At 39.5% G+C, this 19,812-nt stretch overlaps 1 protein-coding gene across 1 annotated transcript; it reads left to right on the top strand.

Annotated features, from left to right (window-relative positions):
* Nucleotides 1-10,727: 10,727 nt before the first annotated feature.
* LOC120528761 (jerky protein homolog-like) lies at nucleotides 10,728-12,068 on the top strand. Its single transcript, XM_039752902.1, has one exon. It carries the CDS (start codon nucleotides 10,728-10,730, stop codon nucleotides 12,066-12,068), a length of 1,341 nt encoding a protein of 446 aa, XP_039608836.1.
* The last annotated feature ends 7,744 nt before the right edge of the window (nucleotides 12,069-19,812 follow it).

The raw sequence follows: 19,812 nt of genomic DNA, 5'->3' as shown, positions 1-19,812 counted from the left end.
GAGTGAGATGCTCTTGTAGTTACTATTATAGAATAAAAACAAGCATTTGATTTGAGTCTGAAATTTTAGTGATTGGCAATAATGGATATAATGAGGTTATTAGAAATAAACTTGATGCATTAGGATTAAAAGTCAAGATGGAGGTAAAGAATTTAGGGATAACTATTGACTGTGACCTGAATTTTAAATTGCATATTAATAAGATCACTAGGACAGCATTTTTTCACTTAAGAAATATAGCAAAATCTTATATCATTGAAAGATCCTGAGAAATTAGTTTACGCTTTTGTTTTCAGTCGACTAGATTACTGTAACGCACTCCTCTCAGGACTACCCAAAAAAGATAATAAATCATTTACAACTAGTGCAGAATACAACTGCCACAATCCTAACTAGGAAAATAAAATCCGAGCACATTTCTCCAGTTTTGATGTCACTACACTGGTCACCTATGTCATTCAGAATTGACTTTAAAATACTACTTATGGTTTACAAAGCCTTAAATAATCTCACTCCATTTTATATATCGGAATGTCTGACACCTTATATTCCAAATCGTAACCTTAGATCTTCAAATGAGTGTCTGCTTAGAATTCCAAGAGCTAAACTTAAAAGAAGTGGTGAGGCGGCCTTCTGCTGTTATGCTCCTAAAATCTGGAATAGCCTGCCAATAGGAATTCGCCAGGCTAATACAGTGGAGCACTTTAAAAAACTGCTGAAAACACATTACTTTAACATGACTTTCTCATAACTTCATTTTAGTTTAATCCTGATGCTCTGTATATTCAATTAATTATCATAACTATTCATGGTGACTTCAAAATCCATACTAACCCCTACTCTCTCTTCTGTTCTTTTCCCGGTTTTCTGTGGTGGCGACCTGCACCACCACCACCTAATCAAAGCACCATGATGTTCCTACTTTGATGGATTAAAGGCCAGAAGTCCACATGACCATCATCATCAAGTCCTTCCATGAGAACCCTGAATAGGATGAGGACTGATCATTTATGTGAGGTAGAATGCCCAGAGGGGGCTGGGTGGTCTCATGGTCTGGAACCCCTGCAGATTTTATTTTTTCTCCAGCTGTCTGGAGTTTTTTTGTTTTTTCTGTCCTCCCTGGCCATCGGACCTTACTTTTATTCTATGCTTAGGTATTGCAAAGGGAGCTGTACAGTAAACATGCAGTTTCTGTACAGGTCAGGCTGGGGAGCCTGCACTGATACAGATATCACCGCACCAACCACACGATGAAACATCTGGGGATCCTGGTTGACATGCAGTCCAGTCCAGCCCTCCGGAAATAACTATCCATCTGCCTCAGCCAGGTGTTGTGAGCGTCCCCTTTGCCTGGCCCAGCCAGGAGGGTCCTAGAGGTTCTGCCTCCACTCTGCACAGCATTCGTAACTAATTAATTAATTCTGTACTAGTGACAGAATTGTAAAGCTCAGGCATAACTTACTAATAAGTGGTAAAGGTATAGTCAGAGTATGTAGAAATAGCTCAGAAAGTGACTGTGGCTGGCAGTGGTAGACTGATATCTGGTGTCAGGAGGAATATACTGTGATGTCATTACCCATTTTTCAAGCAAATGCTGCCAGCTGATTTGCACATTTAGGGAAGGATATTCTTCATTACAAAGTTCTGAGTCTTTTTAAGGGGAGTTTTATTCTGTTCTAATATGTTCAAGTCAGAAAGACCAATCATTTTAGAAACCCACAAACTGCATTAAAAACTTTTTTTAATCTCTGGGAATTATGTTAAATGCTGTGGTGCAATGGCTATCTGGGCACTGTATAAATGAATGACTTACTGAGGAAACACTCGTTCCTAGTACATCTCTCATGACTTTTCTTAAAGTAACCTCTAGCAAGGCATCTTTTGAGTAACTAGAACTTGTATTTATTTGATCATGTGCACTGCCTTTTAATGGAGCATTAGAGTATATCTGTCCTGCTGTGATGCCCAGGCTGCCTGTAGCTGGCATAGTCCTCCTTGAACCTGGGTCATCAATAGTCATGAAACCAAGATGGACTAGTGCAATCAGGACTCAAACAACAGCAAGTAGAGTGCAAAAGTACATTATGCATTTATGTAAAAAAATTAGTGTTGAAAACAAAGTGCAGTGCAGTGTTTTAATGCATAACCAATAAATAGCCTATGGTATAAACAAGTGCACATGGTGAGGGATAAAACTCAATCAATTAAAAAAAAATAACAAAAAACTTCATGATAAAAATCTGGTTTGTAAAAACACAAAGTTGAAGATCTTTTCTTTCATCAAGCCACCTTGGCTCTGTTACATCCTTAGCCAATGTTTACTCGCCTCAATCAGTGATCCAGCATCCCCACACTTGCCTCCTTCAGTATCCTAGTGATCTAAACCTCATGTGGCTCCTGGCTATGGACACTTGCTTTTGCTGGCAACTGTCATCTTTAGCTCTCTAGCGATCTGTAGCCCAGTAAGCTTTTGGCCACCAGCACTTGCATTCACTGATGTCCAGTGCTCCCTCTCTCAACCTCCACACCTTCCATTTACTGGTCAACTGCTCCTCTCTTTTGATCACATATAGAGTAGCATTCTATCAAACTAAACCTTGAGCTCTACCAAAAAATCAACTCCTGTACTGTCCTTTTTTTCTTTTTTTTTTTCCCCACACCTCAACTTTCTTAGGTTACTTTAAACTCATGTGATTATAGGTGTTCTCTGCCTTGATTATGATCCGCAGAGCATCAATTAGGACAATGACCAGGCTGATCACTCCCAGACAGTTTCCTCATTAATGATTTTGGGACTGTTTAACTTTGCAGCTGCACACACCTACAACCATGGAGCCCAAGCCACACTGTTTTTATTTAAAACCTCATACACTGCTAAGGTATTTTTACTGTTTTCTTCTCATTTACTCTGTTAATACAGTATATATTTTATACACTTGCTTACCTTTGCTTCTGTGGTGTGTCTATCTCTATTGAAGAATAATTTGTCTTAAGGATATGATGAGTAGAAAAGCAGCCATTTTCTCTCTGTCACACTGATTGAAAGATTCAGTCAATTACAAGCTTTTCAGAAAATCCTGATGCAATGAGAAGATGCACTGATTCTTACGCATGACCTCATGCCTCATGCTTTTCCAGTGAGATTGTCACAAGCTCTTCTTTCGGGTGTAAGACCCTTTTCACTGGAGTAAGGTATCTACAACATTGGACCTCTGTCTCTTATATAATTTAAAATTGTTATTCTAGACTAGACATTAAGCCCGGTACAATAACGGGTGCTAGAACAGTAGTGCATAAACATTAGTAGGAGCAGTCTATATTAAATGGCAAGGGACCTCTCGTATGTGGCTGTAATATGCGTCACTGTATTGTGTGCCTTTAATTTTCTCTCTTAGTAATACTGGTTTGTATTTCCGTAAAATGCCTGTAAATTTGTCTGACAGTAATACAGTGGAACCAAAGTAATTTCCCTCATAGGATTGTATGTAAATACAATTAATCCATTCCAGACTGTGTGAACTGTATGTAAATATATATTTTTTTAAGTTTTAAATATAGTTAATTACACCATTGAATGCACAGCGTAATAGTAAACTAAATGTAAAAACATTGAATAACACTAAGAAAACCTTGAACAACAGAGAAAACTAACACTGCAAGAGTTCACGCTATAGCCTTACGACCTGCTCGCTAAAATCACTTTTTTTAATGAGTTTTAAGCACAGGGAAAAAATGAACATTTGAAAAATCCGTAATTTAATAAACAACCAAGAAAAGTAACATTGCAAAAATGCATGCACGTGCCTGTGTGTGTGTGACTCTCTCTCGCGGGCCTGCGTTTGTGTGTGTCTGTCTCTCTCTCACACGTGCCTCTGTTTGTGTATGTATGTGTCTCTCTTGCACCTGTGTGTGCATGTGTGTGTCTCGTGCGCGCCTGTGTGTGTCTGTCTGTCTCATGCGCACCTGTATGTGTGTGTCTGTCTCGCGCACGCCTGTGTGTCTGTCTTGTGTGTGTGTGTCTGTCTGTCTGTCTGTCTGTCTCACGCACACACCTGTGTGTGTCTGTCTGTCTGTCTCACACACGCCTGTGTGTGTGTGTTTGTCTGTCTCGTGCGCGCCTGTGTGTGTGTGTCTGTCTCGCACCGCCTGTGTGTGTGTATGTCTGTCACGCGCACGCCTCTGTATGTCTGTCTCGCGTACCTGTGTGTGTGTGTCTCTCGCTCTGCACACACAGGAAATGCACAGGAAGAGACTGAACACATGCCGTGTGGCCCTGCGCATGCGCACTTCACCAGAAGACACACACACACACACGGACACCTGGATGCACACAGGGGTTTTACTAAGGAGGATTAAGAAAATAGCTGTTGGATTTTGGGGTTTTTCATTTTGAGGTATTTTAGTATTTTTCATTTTTTACCTAACGTTAAAATTTTCTTCCTTGAAAGGGATTTTTTTCTCTAGGTGTTTCAGGTGTTAATTACACAGTTATTTGTTAGTTCAATATTATGAATTTCCTTCTTGAGACAGGTCAATTACATAAAACATAAGAAAATTGACAAATAAGAGGAGATTATTCTGTCTTTCAAGCTCGTTAGCCAATAGCTAAGATGTTCCATTAATAAATCCAGACATTTCTTGAAGGTTGTCACGGTTTCTGCCTCAACTAATTACCCAAATCCAATGATAAGAGATTTACTGTTTAATATTAGTTAAGACGGTGGCATTGTGTTAGCACTGTTGAATCAGAATAAGGAGACCAGGGTTCTGAGTGTTCCTCGTGTGGAGTTGGCATGTTCTACCAGTTTTTCACATGGGTTACCTCTGGGTACCTCAGTTTCCTCCCACAGTCCAAACACCTGCAGGATATGTAAATTGACATTACTAAATTTGCCATAGTGTCCAAGTGTTGTTCCTGCCTTGCACCTGATGACTGCTGGGACAGAATCCAGCTGTCCCAAAACACAATATGTGGATTAGTAATATGGATTTAAAGATTTTGTTAATATTAATCATTCATTGTTTTGCTTTTGTTAATATTAATTGTTTGTTATTTTGGTTTTAGATTAATCTGTTTTGATTCATTTTCATTTAATAGATATTCCCTTAATGGAGTAATTTTAACCTTTACTAATATAAGTATGGTAAATCATTGTCAAGTAATTTTAGGAATTAAAAGAGTAGGGCACCTTTAAAATTCCATCGAAATATTTGGAGCTCTGGTTTAAGACCTCTGTTTAGGCCATCTTAGTGCATTTTAAGCAGATAATATGAATTTAATTAAATTCAAACTATGGTGTATTTGCAATTGCAATTGCTATAATTTGTACATATAGTTGTGTATTTGTTAGAGATAGGGAAATACTTTTTTCATAACAAAAAGAGAATTTGGAATTCTAACCATAATTGTGTTATAAAGCTCAAGAATAACCTTCTTGACATGTACTCTATGCATCGTGCTAAGTAACCTAACTACCTAGTAGCCTACTTGATCACTTTTCTGCATTGTCTGGAGGTGAAGAGTGACAAATTCACTATGCCTTACATGTTCTTCTGATAAGCTTCCAATTTTAAATCATAGAAGTCTATCTAATGTTTTTATTTTCTATGTAAAATACTTTTCAGTTAAATGAAATTCACCTGCCACAATTCTTTTCAATAGGTAGGTCTGTAATGATTCATCTAATACTAGCTTGAACTGCCATGCATCCAAAAAAGCAACCTATGCGATATTTATATTTTTCACTAATAATATATCACTACTAATTTTCATTTTTAATCACCCCAAAACAAGAAACTGTTATTTTTTGAATACTCAATCCTAAAAAATAAAAACCCAAAATAGATGTTTTGACCAGTAGGGGGCACTCTAGCCTTCACAATTTCCAACACCACCACATGGACACAATCAAATGTTCAAATAAACGTTTCATTTATCAACTAAAACCCTCACGATATGTCTTCTCTCTTTTCTTTCTTTCTTCACCTCCAGGTGAGCTTTGTCTTTCTCTCTCCCGACTCCCGGAAGGAGGCTGGATGGCTCGCTTTTATATTAGACCTGAGAGCACTTCCAGAACCGGGGCATACCCTGATGGAAGCACTTCCAGGTCAGTTGGGAACCTCCTGAAACAGGAAGTCCATCTCTCTGCAACACCCCCTGATGGCACCCAAGGACTCCAACAGGATTGTCCCTTAGGACTACAACTCCCATATATCTCTACTGGGTCCACACCAGTGGAGTACTGACATCTATTAGACTGGGGGAGGAATTGCCCTGAATACACCAACTTCCCCAATTTATCCATTAATTCATTCCTTTGCTTCAGTCCCAACCTGGCCTGTTTATCACTAGAATTACAAGAGCCTATGAAAAAACTTAGACGTAACTAAACGTAGATCCATCCCACCTTAAAACGCTTTGCACCTCTCCGTCAGCGTCTTTTGTCCTTTAAATGTGTTGATAAGCAGCAAGCAGTTTGCTATCACAGCCCCCATTGGCGCACAGTTTTCTCAGCTCAAGTCTGCTTACCTGCGTGTCAGTTTCTTGGAGTTGTATAGAGTGAGAAGTCAAGCAAAATCACACCTTTTATAAATACTATATCATTATTTGGAACACATGCATTTCATGTGTGTTCCATGTCAACAACGATCTATGTAAACACATTGTTAAAAAAGAAACGTTTTTCATGGTTTAGTAATAATTGACAAAATGTAGACATGAAGTTTATAATGTGTGAAGCCTGAAGTCCAAATATCAAAGAAACACTTTCACAAAAGGTACAAATATAACTGCAGAAAAACAATACGCGTTAGGGTGTGACATTGACACACATTTACTATGATTGCTTTGGTGGTGCAATAGTATCAACTGTTGACTGGTAATCAAAGCTTCACGGGTTCGATCCCCGATGAGTCTGTTTTGAGAAGTGAGCTGCTTTTATTCTTACTATTTTAGAATAAAAACATACATTTGATTTCAGTCCGTATCAGCCGTTGTAAACATATGATACTTGTAAAGGTTAGCTTTTTTTATTATTATTCAGTTCAAAGACGCGCTACACTTGAGAATTTAGGCTGTAGGAAGTAAGTAACTAAATACAAATAAATACCATTCGATCTGGCTCTTATATACAAAGTACTGTAACTTGCTTTCTTTTTTCTTCGGTTATAGTTTTGAATAAAAGTGCACTTGCTCAAGGAAACCCACAAAAAATGATGAAAAACCACAGATTATAAAACTTTGGGGAAATTGTAAATTATATTGTACCATTATGTAGGAGTGTGATGTGATTTTTCAAATATATGGACACTCAAGAATAAATGCTATCTGGTCTTGGAAATGTGATTTATTTTAGCCTTTTTAATCTAAGCAGCACTTCTCTCTTTACAATTTCTAAATCACAAAATATCTCTTTAATAGTTCCTGTAGCTGCTAGGAGGTTTTCAATTTCTTTTGTAACTCTTTATCTATCCACTGTGGAGTTCATCTTAATTTCTTCATGATTCTAAATTTTGAGATAGACTTGTTCTTCTTTGCCAAAATTGATCTTTTTTTTTAGACTTTCTGGTATTTACTAAAAAAAAATGGCTTGCTGAAAATAAATTGATTACTTTTAGTTTCTGAATATTGTGATAAAAGGCGCTATATTGGCACCCGACCTGGCACAGACTCACACTACGGCAGCTGGAAGGCACATCTTCCCTGTGAACCCCCCAGCCAAAACACAGTCCCAATTAAAGCACAAAACAAAAGCAAACCACCAAGTAACACGCCCTTCTGGCACCACCACTCCTCCCCTGAAGCCTCGTCATCTCCTCCCGACTCCAGCCACTGAGTGGTGGTGGCTGGCCCCTTTTATAATCCACCTGGAAGAGTTCCAGATGCTTGACCACCTGGTTCCAATTGCACTTCCGGATGGGGCTGAAGAGTTGTCCAGCTGGACTGTGGAATCCATGCAGCACCCCCTGGTGGCCACCCCAACTCCCAACCGGTCTGTTGAGGACTCCTGTGGGAGGGCCATCAAGCATCCCGGGGGAGGTATTGAGTTGCCCACGGTTGCTCCCCCAGAACATATGCAGCTGGGGCGTCCCGACTGGGCATGGGACCCAGCCGCACTCCACAATATACACTAAACTAAAACACTATAGACGTATTATTTTCACTAGATTTTTTTTAATCAGCTGTGTCCTGATTACTACAGAATAATAGATCTAAATAGAGTATTTCTCTTGTTTTTTTTGCATACTGTTTTAACTATCACTGATTATTTATTTTATTTCTATTAGGTTATTTTATTTTTACTTCAAAGTACACAAATATGATGTTTATCTTTAATACTTCAGGCAGATGAAAAAGAAAATATTAGCACCATCATTAAAAATTACTGATTTCTTTGGTGGCAGAACAGTGCAAGTTAGCCTCAATATTTAAAACGTAGTGTCACATGAACTGTAGGACTGGGTTTTAGAATTTCTAAATGTAGAATCAAAGATTTTGAGTACCTTTTCATCATCAACAGAAATGCAGCAGTGTGTGGTATATGTTATTGTGGTTTAAACTAGTTATTGATGATCTTTATCACAGTATACTAATGTTGCACTCACACGCAAACACCTGAATAGTCGCCTGATTAAAGACATTTTTCCTTTGTTTTTGCTGGCCTGGATGGTTTTCAAAAGAAATAAATAAATGAACTAAATTTATATTCTAAAATTGATTTAGTTAAAGTGAGTTTTCCATTTCACATTAGCTGGCGGCTCCCTGTTTAGAGAATTTTTTCCTCCACTCCTTTGTTTTCCTGGATCGTTGAGCTCTTCATCATGTCTCAGAGAGCTTTCCCTGCCCTCCTAAAGCCACAATCCCAAAGCATTTCCTGATGGCAAACATTCAGGAAATACCTCATCCCTTTTTGGGATGTGCATTATTTGACGCAACTTGTAATGTTCAAAAGGTGTGAATGGCCTATTTCTAAAAAGTATGCCAAATCCTATTCCACATTGCTAATACAGTTGCTCTCAACCTCTTCCCTGAAGGCAGATTTAGTAATTCACAGTGAGTCATTTAAAGAAGGATGAAGTAAAAGGATTTTGCTGGCAGCAAAAATGCGGCTGAGGAATATCATCATCATTCCTTGTTGGGTCATTCACCTTTGCAGAGCACATCAAGAGCTTTTATTGTGTAATTTTCTTTTGAAATCATTTTCATAACAGACACAGTATGACAAAACTATTAATTTGAAATGATATAGCTCATTATATATACAGTATATATATATATATATATATATATATATATATATATATATATATATATATATATATATATAACTGCCCTTAGATAGACATAAAGACTGCCTTTAGATAAGCATTAAAAAAACAAATTGATATAGCCAAACAGCACAATGTAAATGGGAATATTAAATGGCATACTGAACCTGAAAAGGCCTATGCATTGTTGCTCAAAATATATAATGGAAAAGACAAAAAATGTAGCATTAGCAGCATACAAGTGGAATGCTTAAGTATGTGCAGTACCACATTTGGGAATGAAGCATTTCAGAATCTTTCAAGCAGTACTGAGAATATGGATATCACAATATTATAAGAAAAAAGGATTAAGTTTTAAATTTTGTAAAATCCACCTTCAGGCATATCAGAGTACCGTGAGCAGCACAAGCCAAGGCAAATTCCTCTACTTCAATGCCTTGGATGCAAGAGCAGAAGAAACACCCAAACTCCTCGAGTTAGGAAAGCGCTGAAGAGCTGTGTTCTGTCTGCATACCAGCTGCCCAGTTTTTTACTATTTGCACTTGCACTTCCAAAAGACTGGGAAGCTCATGTTATGATATCTGGTTTCCAATGTTTCACTAACCTCACATTTGTCATTATTACTACAGAATATCCTGACGAGTTTCTTTTTATTGTTTCATTGCAGTGAATCCATTTGCTATAACTTGGTTGAACTGATGTTATCAGTGTCCACCAGTACTAAAACAATAGTAAGTTAACAGCATATAATGCTGAACATGCATGATTTATAAAGTTAATTATCTGCATTTTCATTATTTTAGGAAATTAAATAAAAAGTGTCTATAACTCAGTAAACCTTAATGCAAACCCAAGTAGCCTTTTAATATTTGTTGCAAGTCTGCAAGACTTTTGACTCACCTTTTGGTTATCAATGTATGTCTCAATGTCAAGAACATGCCTGTTCCAAAATTTATGTCTGTAGTTAATATTTACCTATCAATTATTATTATTGTTATTTACAGTAGAGTCCCGCTAATCCGAACTAATTGGGACCGAACCCTGTTCGGATTAGCGAAAATTCGGATTAGGCGGAGTTTTGTCATATAATGCCATATATTGACTTTATGAGGCGTATTAAGCGTCTGATGTGTCAAGAATTAAAGGTAAGAAATTACGTATTCTAGTACACTGCTATTTAAACTGCACTGTAGTGTGACTGTGATCGGAGGTAAAATCGATATGACGGGCGGTACGTGAGTAGTAGCGGAAGGGCAGTGACCTAGACCTACGCATTCCTCTTGATTTCCGTTCCCAAACTATGAGTGACTGAGTCAGTGTGCCACCTGCTACTGCCGAGTGATGTGTTTTGTGCAATGTTATTGTTCGTGTGCGCACTTGCCCTGTGTTTTGTGAGTCCTTGTGAGTGGTGTGTAGTGTGGTTTCTTTACATTCTGTGCTTGTCCCTGCTGTTAATCATCATGGCAAGCAAACGTAAACATAACTCGTGTACATTAAAAGAAAAACTGGAAGTGTTGAAAAGACTTGACAAAGGTGAAAGTGCCACTCAGTTATCGAAGGAATTTGGTGTCGGGAAAGCAACAATTTCCGATTGGAAAAAGAACAGAGGTAAAATTGAGCAGTTTTGCGCTACCACAAGTGAAAAAACGATTGAAAAACGTAGCAAGACGACAGTGTCGTCTTACGAAAAATTGGACGAAGCACTTTTCTTATGGTTTACACAAGAAAGACAGAAAGGAATCCCTATCACTGGCCCTCTAATTCAAGAAAAGGCGCTTCAATTGAACAAGCTCATGGACGGTGACGTATCATTTACGGCTAGTTGTGGTTTCTTAGACCGATGGAAGAAAAGACACGGAATCAGGCAGCTTACAATAACTGGGGAGAAATTGTCAGCGGACAACAAAGCAGCTGTTGAATACCTTGAGGAGTTCAAATGCATCATTTCTTCCTACTCGCCCCAGCAAGTTTACAACGCAGATGAGACAGGACTTAACTTTAAAGCATTGCCTACCAAAAGTCTTGCATCACAAGAGGAACGATCTGCACCAGGGTTTAAAATGGATAAACAGCGCCTAACTGTGTTGGCCTGCAGCAATGCTTCTGCCACAAATAAGCTTCCACTAATGGTTATTGGCAAATCGGCAAAACCACGCTGTTTTAAGAACATGAACATGAACTCTCTCCCTGTTTTTTACAGAAATCAAAAGAAAGCTTGGATGGATCGTGCCTTGTTCCAAGAATGGTTTGACAAGCAATTTGTGCCAAAAGTAAAGGCGTTTAACAAAGAAAATGGATTGCCTCCTCGTGCTTTGTTACTTATAGACAATGCTCCGTCACATCCAGAAGAAATGCAAGTTGTTTGCGATGATATCAAGGCTATTTTTCTCCCACCAAATGTCACATCGATTTTGCAGCCAATGGACCAAGGGGTTTTGCAGGCTTTGAAACAGAATTATAGAAAAATGCTTCTTCGTAGCCTACTTGAAGATAATGAAGAGCTAACAATTTTGGATAAACTCAAGAAAATGAACATCAAAGATGTTATTTACTGGGTTGCTGAAGCTTGGGAAAACACACGCAAGGAATCCTTACAGAAGTCTTGGAAAAATCTCTGGCCTGAGCTAGAGTTTGTCCAAACAGTTTTCCCCCCGACAAAAGAAAATTGCGAACTTCTTCAATTGGTGAAAAGAATGCCAGGTTGTGAAAATGCAGAGGAAGAGTGCGTGGAAGAGTGGACGGCCGTTGACGACTGTGGCCATGAAGAATACACAGATGATGACATTGTGGCAGCTGTGTAGGGAACGTCAGCTGATCTCGATGCAGACGACAGTGAGGAGGAAGGGGACGCCGACTGATGTTGTTCCACACACTGCCGCAGCCAGTGCCCTTGATCTCGCTTTGCGCTACGTTGAGCAACACGCCGATGCAACCCCAACAGATGTTATGTTTATGCGGCGCTATAAACATTGCTTCTTCAAGCCGTTTTAGTTCGCTAAGGCCAGAAGAAGATCACTGACTTTACCTCTTAGATAATGGTTTGCTTTTTACGTTTTGTGTAAATGCTGTACAGAACATGGATTCTACATATGTGAGTAAATTCTAACTTGTTTCAATTTGAAGTAAGGCTGTATTTTGGATTTTTAGTTAGACAGCGAAATTGAAAAATTACAAGTTTCTTAAATGTACATTAAACGTACGACATAACTTGAAAAAACTTGTTTTCTTTACTTTTCCCAGTTCAGAAATTTTATAAAATTACTGTATTTTTTCCCCTAGTCCTGTTCGGATTAGGCGGATTTTTGGATTAGCGGGGTTCGGATTAGCGGGACTCTACTGTATTTATATATTTAGTTCATTCTGGGAGTAACACCATTTCACAGTATCTTAAAGTTGACACCACAGTGTTGTTTACATTAAAGATGGCCGTTGCTATTCGTGTAAGCAGGGCACATGGTGTCATGTTTGTGTGGTATATGAAATCGTCATACCACTGCCTCATAAGATGGCAGCATACAATACGGCATATCCAGTTCTTTGGATTCTTAAAATATTAGTTTTGAAGTTAGTCAGGATAAGGATTTTAGACCAGGCCTATGACATTGTTCTGTTATTTTGTATTATGAACGAGAAAGTTCCCAAGCATGCAAATCCCAAAAAATGCTCAAAATGCCCAGTGATGGGGGAAACACTATCATATCCCAGCTAATCACAAAAGAGCAACAATGAGTCTTTGTTAATAAAATTAGTTTTTCATGAAGCACATAATGCACAACAGAGAATGCCTGAAAATGCAAAGGCTATCCAAGGCAAACAAATCACCATCACAAATCCAAACAGTTGTCAAAAATCAGAGCACACATTAAAATAAAATCTAAAAAACAAAAAATGCACAATGCAAATAATCACTACAGAACTCACCACATCCGAATACAAAAATGAAGCACAAGGGACTGTGGGTTTTTCTCACCCTTTATAGGGCTGAGGGCAGTCCCTTGATGGCGACAGACCGGTCGTCCCACCCCTTGAAGGCCCACCCACAAAACACATGGCACATGTGACATAAAGAAACTAAATAATCAACAATATTAATATAACCAAAGCAAAAATAAATAAAAATGAAAAGACATATAAAGGACATCAGAACCCTAGTCAGGGGAGGAACCCTGGCTGAAATATGATAGACTGTTACTTTTGGCTTTTCATTTTGAATGTTGACACTCAGCTCTCTTGTGATCTTTGTGGTATAGCGTGTCCACAGATCATGTCAAAGGGCCATTTTTAAAATAAATAATCACCGCACTCGTGGCTTAGAGAATGGGCATGGTGATGTGTGGCTGAAGTGGTTCCTGAGGTGATTTGCGGTGCAGGCGAGTCTCACTTAAGTGCACAGGTGAGGAGTCGTCTGCATCTGTAATTGTTCCTGGGAGCTGCTGATTGCCACAGGTGAATCATGTTCCTGTCATAAATAGAAGCACAAGGTGGCTAGGAGAGGAGAAGAAAAAGGAAGGAAAATGAAAGATGGAGGTTGCAGGAGGCAACGTGGAGAGAGAGCCTGTGCGAGTGAGTGAAGGCTCGCACGCAGGCAGCTGGACAGTTGAGCCCTAGCAGGGGTGTTTGGCCAACACCTAGGGCAGTTGGAAGTGGTTGCTCCCGCTGAGCATTTTATGAAAGAATGGGAGTGACTGGCAGAAGGAAGGCTGGCCACGTTAGGCCGAGAAGGCAGCAGGAGTCGGGAGGCTTGAAAGTAGAAGCCCCAACGTCAGCGCCCTGGCCGTTGGGTGAAAAGCCAAGTCTCGGTCTGGACAGCACAACCGAAGCCAGGGATCAGGAAGCCTCCAGACCAGTTGAGTAGTGAGAAGGCCAGCTGCAGGAAGGGTGACTCCCCTGTTGAGAAGCCTGATGGGTGAAGCAGGGGGAGCCGCCAGGTAAAAGACACCAGGCTTTGGATTTTTAAAAGGACTGCTTCCAGCGTTATTTTAACTTCGTTGTTTTAAAGAATTTTGTTTTTCTATTTATTGAATTTTTAACCTCCACTTCACTTCTGTTTTAATGGATTATTTATTTAAAGATTTAATACACTGCACTTTTATTTAAACACTTGTTTTGTTGTTGTTTTAATAAAAGCACTTGGCACTTTTACACTATCCCCTTGCTCCATTTGTTGTGCCTCACTACCGTGCTCATCGGTAACCATCGGGATCCCTGCATTACTGATGGTGCAGGGTTCAAGGGCTCCTGGATGGACGATGTAAGCATCGTCACAGTCTTTTAAGGTTTTGAATCCTTTTTAGAATTTTATATTATTTTGCCACTCTGGAAATCCATGTCTTCTAACAGACATCAAAAAACCTTCTCTACATTTCTAACTTTTCAGTTCTTTAAATTTGCAGAAACATTCTTGACATAACGTTCAAACATGTTTATTATAACAGTACTAAAGTTGGCTGGAGCCTGTTCTGTCAGCATTGGGCACAAGGTGCTAACCATTCTGGAGCGAGTGCCAGTCTATCACAGAGCCCACTCATGCACATGGGTCTATTAGGAGTTGGCAAAAGGCCAAAACATCAACAAGCTAGTGATATGGAAGTAGAACCAGCTTAGCTGGAGAAAACTCCACTCAGATACAGAGAGAATGTGGAACTCCACAAAGGCAAAGATCAGATGCAGGATTAACACTAGAATCCCTGGAGCCTACGAAAAAAGTCACAATGCTGAGCCACCTTAAATTCCTTTGCACCTCTTCATCAGCGTCTTTGTTTCGCAAATGTGTCAATCAGCACAAGCTATCCCATGTTGGATGACAGGAAATGCAAGACAAGAAATGTTGAACACATATTCTTTTGAATAAAAGCATACTGGTTTCTTTATACCTTTGTGAAAGTGTTTATTTTATATTCCAGTAACCACTTGAATGAGTTCAAATCTGTCTCTGCCTCTCTTGCACATGCACACGCACATCCATGCATGAAACCATCATTATTTGAAAACACTGTGCAATTTGAATATGAGTTGTTATTTGAACATGTTTTTTTTTTGGTCTTGCCCGTACTCCACGTTATGGTGCATGGTAGGGAGAAAGCAGACAGGCTTCATCTTTTTGGGCACATACAACATCAGCATGGCACTGCCAGATCTAGACACTAGTGTGGAGAATTATTTGCATGCTAAAGTAACTTTAGCTGCAGGTGGAAATTCCCGTCCCATTTTATTTATGGTGCCAAGCAGACTTGTGTTGCAGTGCAACAGTCTATTAGTCAGAGAAAGTGACATGAACATTATGCATTTGTCCAGAAATTACTCCATAAGCTTTATGATCATAATTCCGGAAAGTCTTTCTCTTGTAGGAAGACTGGGATCTTCTTCTAAATAAGGAGTGGCATTGCACATGTACTTTGTCTCCAAATCTGCCGCAATCCAAAACTTTTTGCCAAATTTGTTGGGCTTGGTTGAAATGTATTGCAAGAAAGGACAATGGACCTTGGTTGGAAACAGTTGCTCATCAACAGTAACATGTTGCCCTGGGTTGTAACTCAAAACACAGTCCTCAACAAAATGTTGCCTGATGTCTGAGATCACAGCAAATCTGAAGTTTTCACACGTTCTGCATGGGTGTTGTTGTTGTCAAAGTGCAAATGCCACATGATAGTCTGATAGCAGTCACGGGGCATTGTATCTTTGATTGCCGATACAAAAAATAGTTCTGACAAGGCATCAACCACAGCACCAACTGTGGTCATTGCTGCACTTGTGAAAAAAAAAGAGATAAATGCCATCCATCTCAGTGCGGGAGACGTAAATTCGTTGTACCACATGAACGTCACTGAGAGAATAAAACAGAATAAAGAAATTTAAAAAAATGATAACTTTTACAAGTAGCCAAAATTTACACCAAGTGTTACAGACTCAAATCAAATGTATGTTTTTATTATATTATAGCAATAATAACAGCAGCTCACTAATCATAATAGAAATAGCTTGGACTTGAACCAGCAACTTATTGATTACTAGGTAGCAGTTCTTACCTCTGCACCAGCATTGTCAAGTTTCTGTTGATTTACATTTGAGCTTGGGTTTTTAACTCATTGACAGCAACATATAAATTGAATGATTTCTTTTTCTTTGGTTATATTCTTGAATAAAAGTGCACTTGTTTTGCTATACCTTTTGTGAAAGTGTTTATTTGATATTTGGACTAAAGCCTTCACACATTATATACCTCACGTCATTATTAATAGAACACGGAAAAAGTTTGTTTTAGTTATGTGTTCAACATTTCTCTCCTCACATTACCTGCCATCCAACATTTAGATCGTTGTAGAAACGGAACACACTTCAGCTGCGTCAGTGGGGGGAATAGGATAGCAGGCTGCCTGCTGTATTTGGTGTTTGACACATTTGCAAAGCAAAGACATTGATGAAGAGGTACGAAGGAATTTAAGGTGGCCCGGCATTACGACTTTTTTCATAGGCTTCAGGGATTCTAGCGTTAACTACTGTCCCAATCAGTTCATCTGTCAGTTGGTCCTTATATACCACTACTAGCAAAATAGCCGCGCTTTGCAGCGGAGAAGTGTTGTGTTAAAGAAGTAATGAAAAAGAAAAGGAAACATTTTGAAAATAACATAACATGATTGTCAATGTAATTGTTTTGTCACTGCTATGAGTGTTGCTGTCATATAAATATATATATATACATATTCAGTGCATCCGGAAAGTATTCACAGCGCATCACTTTTTCCACATTTTGTTATGTTACAGCCTTATTCCAAAATGGATTAAATTCATTTTTTCCTCAGAATTCTACACACAACACCCCATAATGACAACGTGAAAAAAGTTTACTTGAGATTTTTGCAAATTTATTAAAAATAAAAAAACTGAGAAAGCACATGTACATAAGTATTCACAGCCTTTGCCATGAAGCTCAAAATTGAGCTCAGGTGCATCCTGTTTCCCTGATCATCCTTGAGATGTTTCTGCAGCTTAATTGGAGTCCACCTGTGGTAAATTCAGTTGATTGGACATGATTTGGAAAGGCACACACCTGTCTATAGAAGGTCCCACAGTTGACAGTTCATGCCAGAGCACAAACCAAGCATGAAGTCAAAGGAATTGTCTGTAGACCTTCGAGACAGAATTGTCTCAAGGCACAAAGCTGGGGAAGGTTACAGAAAACTTTCTGCTGCTTTGAAGGTCCCAATGAGCACAGTGGCCTCCATCATCCGTAAGTGGAAGAAGTTCGAAACCACTAGGACTCTTCCTAGAGCTGGCTGGCCATCTAAACTGAGCGATCGGGGGAGAAGGGCCTTAGTCAGGGAGATGACCAAGAACCCGATGGTCACGCTGTCAGAGCTCCAGAGGTCCTCTGTGGCGAGAGGAGAACCTTCCAGAAGGACAACCATCTCTGCAGCAATCCACCAATCAGGCCTGTATGGTAGAGTGGCCAGACAGAAGTCACTCCTTAGTAAAAAGCACATGGCAGCCCGCCTGGAGTTTGCTAAAAGGCGCCTGAAGGACTCTCAGACCATGAAAAAACAAAATTCTCTTGTCTGATGAGACAAAGACTGAACTCTTTGGTGTGAATGCCAGACGTCACGTTTGGAGGAAACCAGGCACCGCTCATCACCAGGTCAATACCATCCCTACAGTGAAGCATGGTGGTGGCAGCATAATGCTGTGGGGATGTTTTTCAGCAGCAGGAACTGGGAGACTAGTCAGGATAAAGGGAAAGATGACTGCAGCAATGTACAGAGACATCCTGGATGAAAACCTGCTGCAGAGCACTCTTGACCTCAGACTGGGGTGATGGTTCATCTTTCAGCAGGACAACAAACCTAAGCCAAGATATCAAAAGAGTGGCTTCAGGACAACTCTGTGAATGTTCTTGATACTGTATATATATATATATATATATATATATATATATATATATATATATATATATATATATATATATATACACATACATACATACATATACACACACATATATATATATACTCTTTGGGGTGCGAGCAGCTGTTGCTGGGGGAGCCAGAATCCATCGAGGAAGAAAAATGAAAAACTTTTGTACAAAATCTTAATTTATCTATCCATTCCTAAATAATTAAATGGGCAGGCTATTTCGTATCAGTGCAACACACTGCTTGTTAAAACGGATGACTCCCGCTCTTAAGTGCACTTAGTGCTGCGTGGGTATTATGAACTATCGTATCTGTTCGAGTTCTATTTAAATTTTAAATATAAATGATTTTTATTTAGTCGACAGAAATATGTTTGGTAGGAATTAAGTTAAGCCATCATTGCATACATTTTTCTTCACCATGGAAATTTAAAAACTAAATACAACTTACATTCCTACCAAAGATATTTCTGTCGACTAAATAGAACCTACTTATATCCAAATAGAACTTGAAAAGATATATTTTTTCGAATCTGATCGCGCATTGTAGAGCGACTTGACGTGTGCCACATCGAGCCTGCAAGCTATTGAGCTGTCGCCTGCCTGCCTCAATAAGTGACCCTCGCTTCGCTCTTACTTTTTTACCGTTCATTTAATCATGGGTAGTTGCGAAAAAATTAGAAGATGGAAGGAGGATTACACTGAGTAAGGCTTTACCAAAACAATTATTGATGGCGAATAAAGTATTCATTATTCATAAAGCTTCAATTGGTGATCTGTTTTTCTGCTGTGGTAGATAGGGGGCGCTCTCACTCCCTTGAACCCCTGTCCACGACTCCAGACACCAGGTAAAAGTCCAAATGTTGACTTTATTTAATCGCCACAATGCACAAAGCACACTCTCCACAACAATACTTGTATAATTAATCACAAATACAATCCTCCAGCTCCCAGACGCGTTGCCACCCTTCCACCCAGCTCAGCTCGTCGTCTGGGAGTTCCCACAGTCCTTTTATATTCCCTGACCCGGAAGTGTTCTCAATCCCCAGTCCATGTGATCCTCAATTACTTCCGGGTCAGGTAAAAGTTCTTTTCTTCACCCCGGAAACCCATCGCTCTTCATATGACGATCTTCCAGGTCATAGGGCCCAAATGAGTCCTCGGTCCTACCTGCAGCACCCTCTTGCGGCCCCTGAGGTATCCAGCAGGGCTGAGGATAAAAACTACATCGTCCATGATTCCCTGCTGATCTTCAGGTCACCTCCATACTGCAGGGAGGGCTCCATCTGGCGGCCTGGGGGTATTGGCCAGGATGATAAGCCGGCCAAATATCACACTGCGTTAACCTCATATTTTTTCATACTTCTTCTCAAACCAAGGGGGTGCGAGGGTAAAATGAATCGGGAAGCACTGAATTATATATATTGAATATATTGAAATAGTTTTACTCGCAAATGATGCGCGGCACATGTTTCGCCCTAATTCTGGGCTCATCAGGCATACATATTCACTGCACCCCCTGTCGGGAATCGAACCTCGGATGTCAGCACTAGAGGCAAAGCCTCTTGTGTTGCGCCACGGCGTGTGGTTCGTTTATTTGACAGTATGTAGATCGGGAGATATAGACATATATATATATA

Source organism: Polypterus senegalus, chromosome 4 (genome assembly GCF_016835505.1).
Source record: "Polypterus senegalus isolate Bchr_013 chromosome 4, ASM1683550v1, whole genome shotgun sequence".
In the NCBI taxonomy this organism is placed as follows: Eukaryota; Metazoa; Chordata; class Cladistia; order Polypteriformes; family Polypteridae; genus Polypterus; species Polypterus senegalus.
Note: the sequence above shows the minus strand (reverse complement) of the source record. Positions and strands in the feature narration are given on the sequence as shown.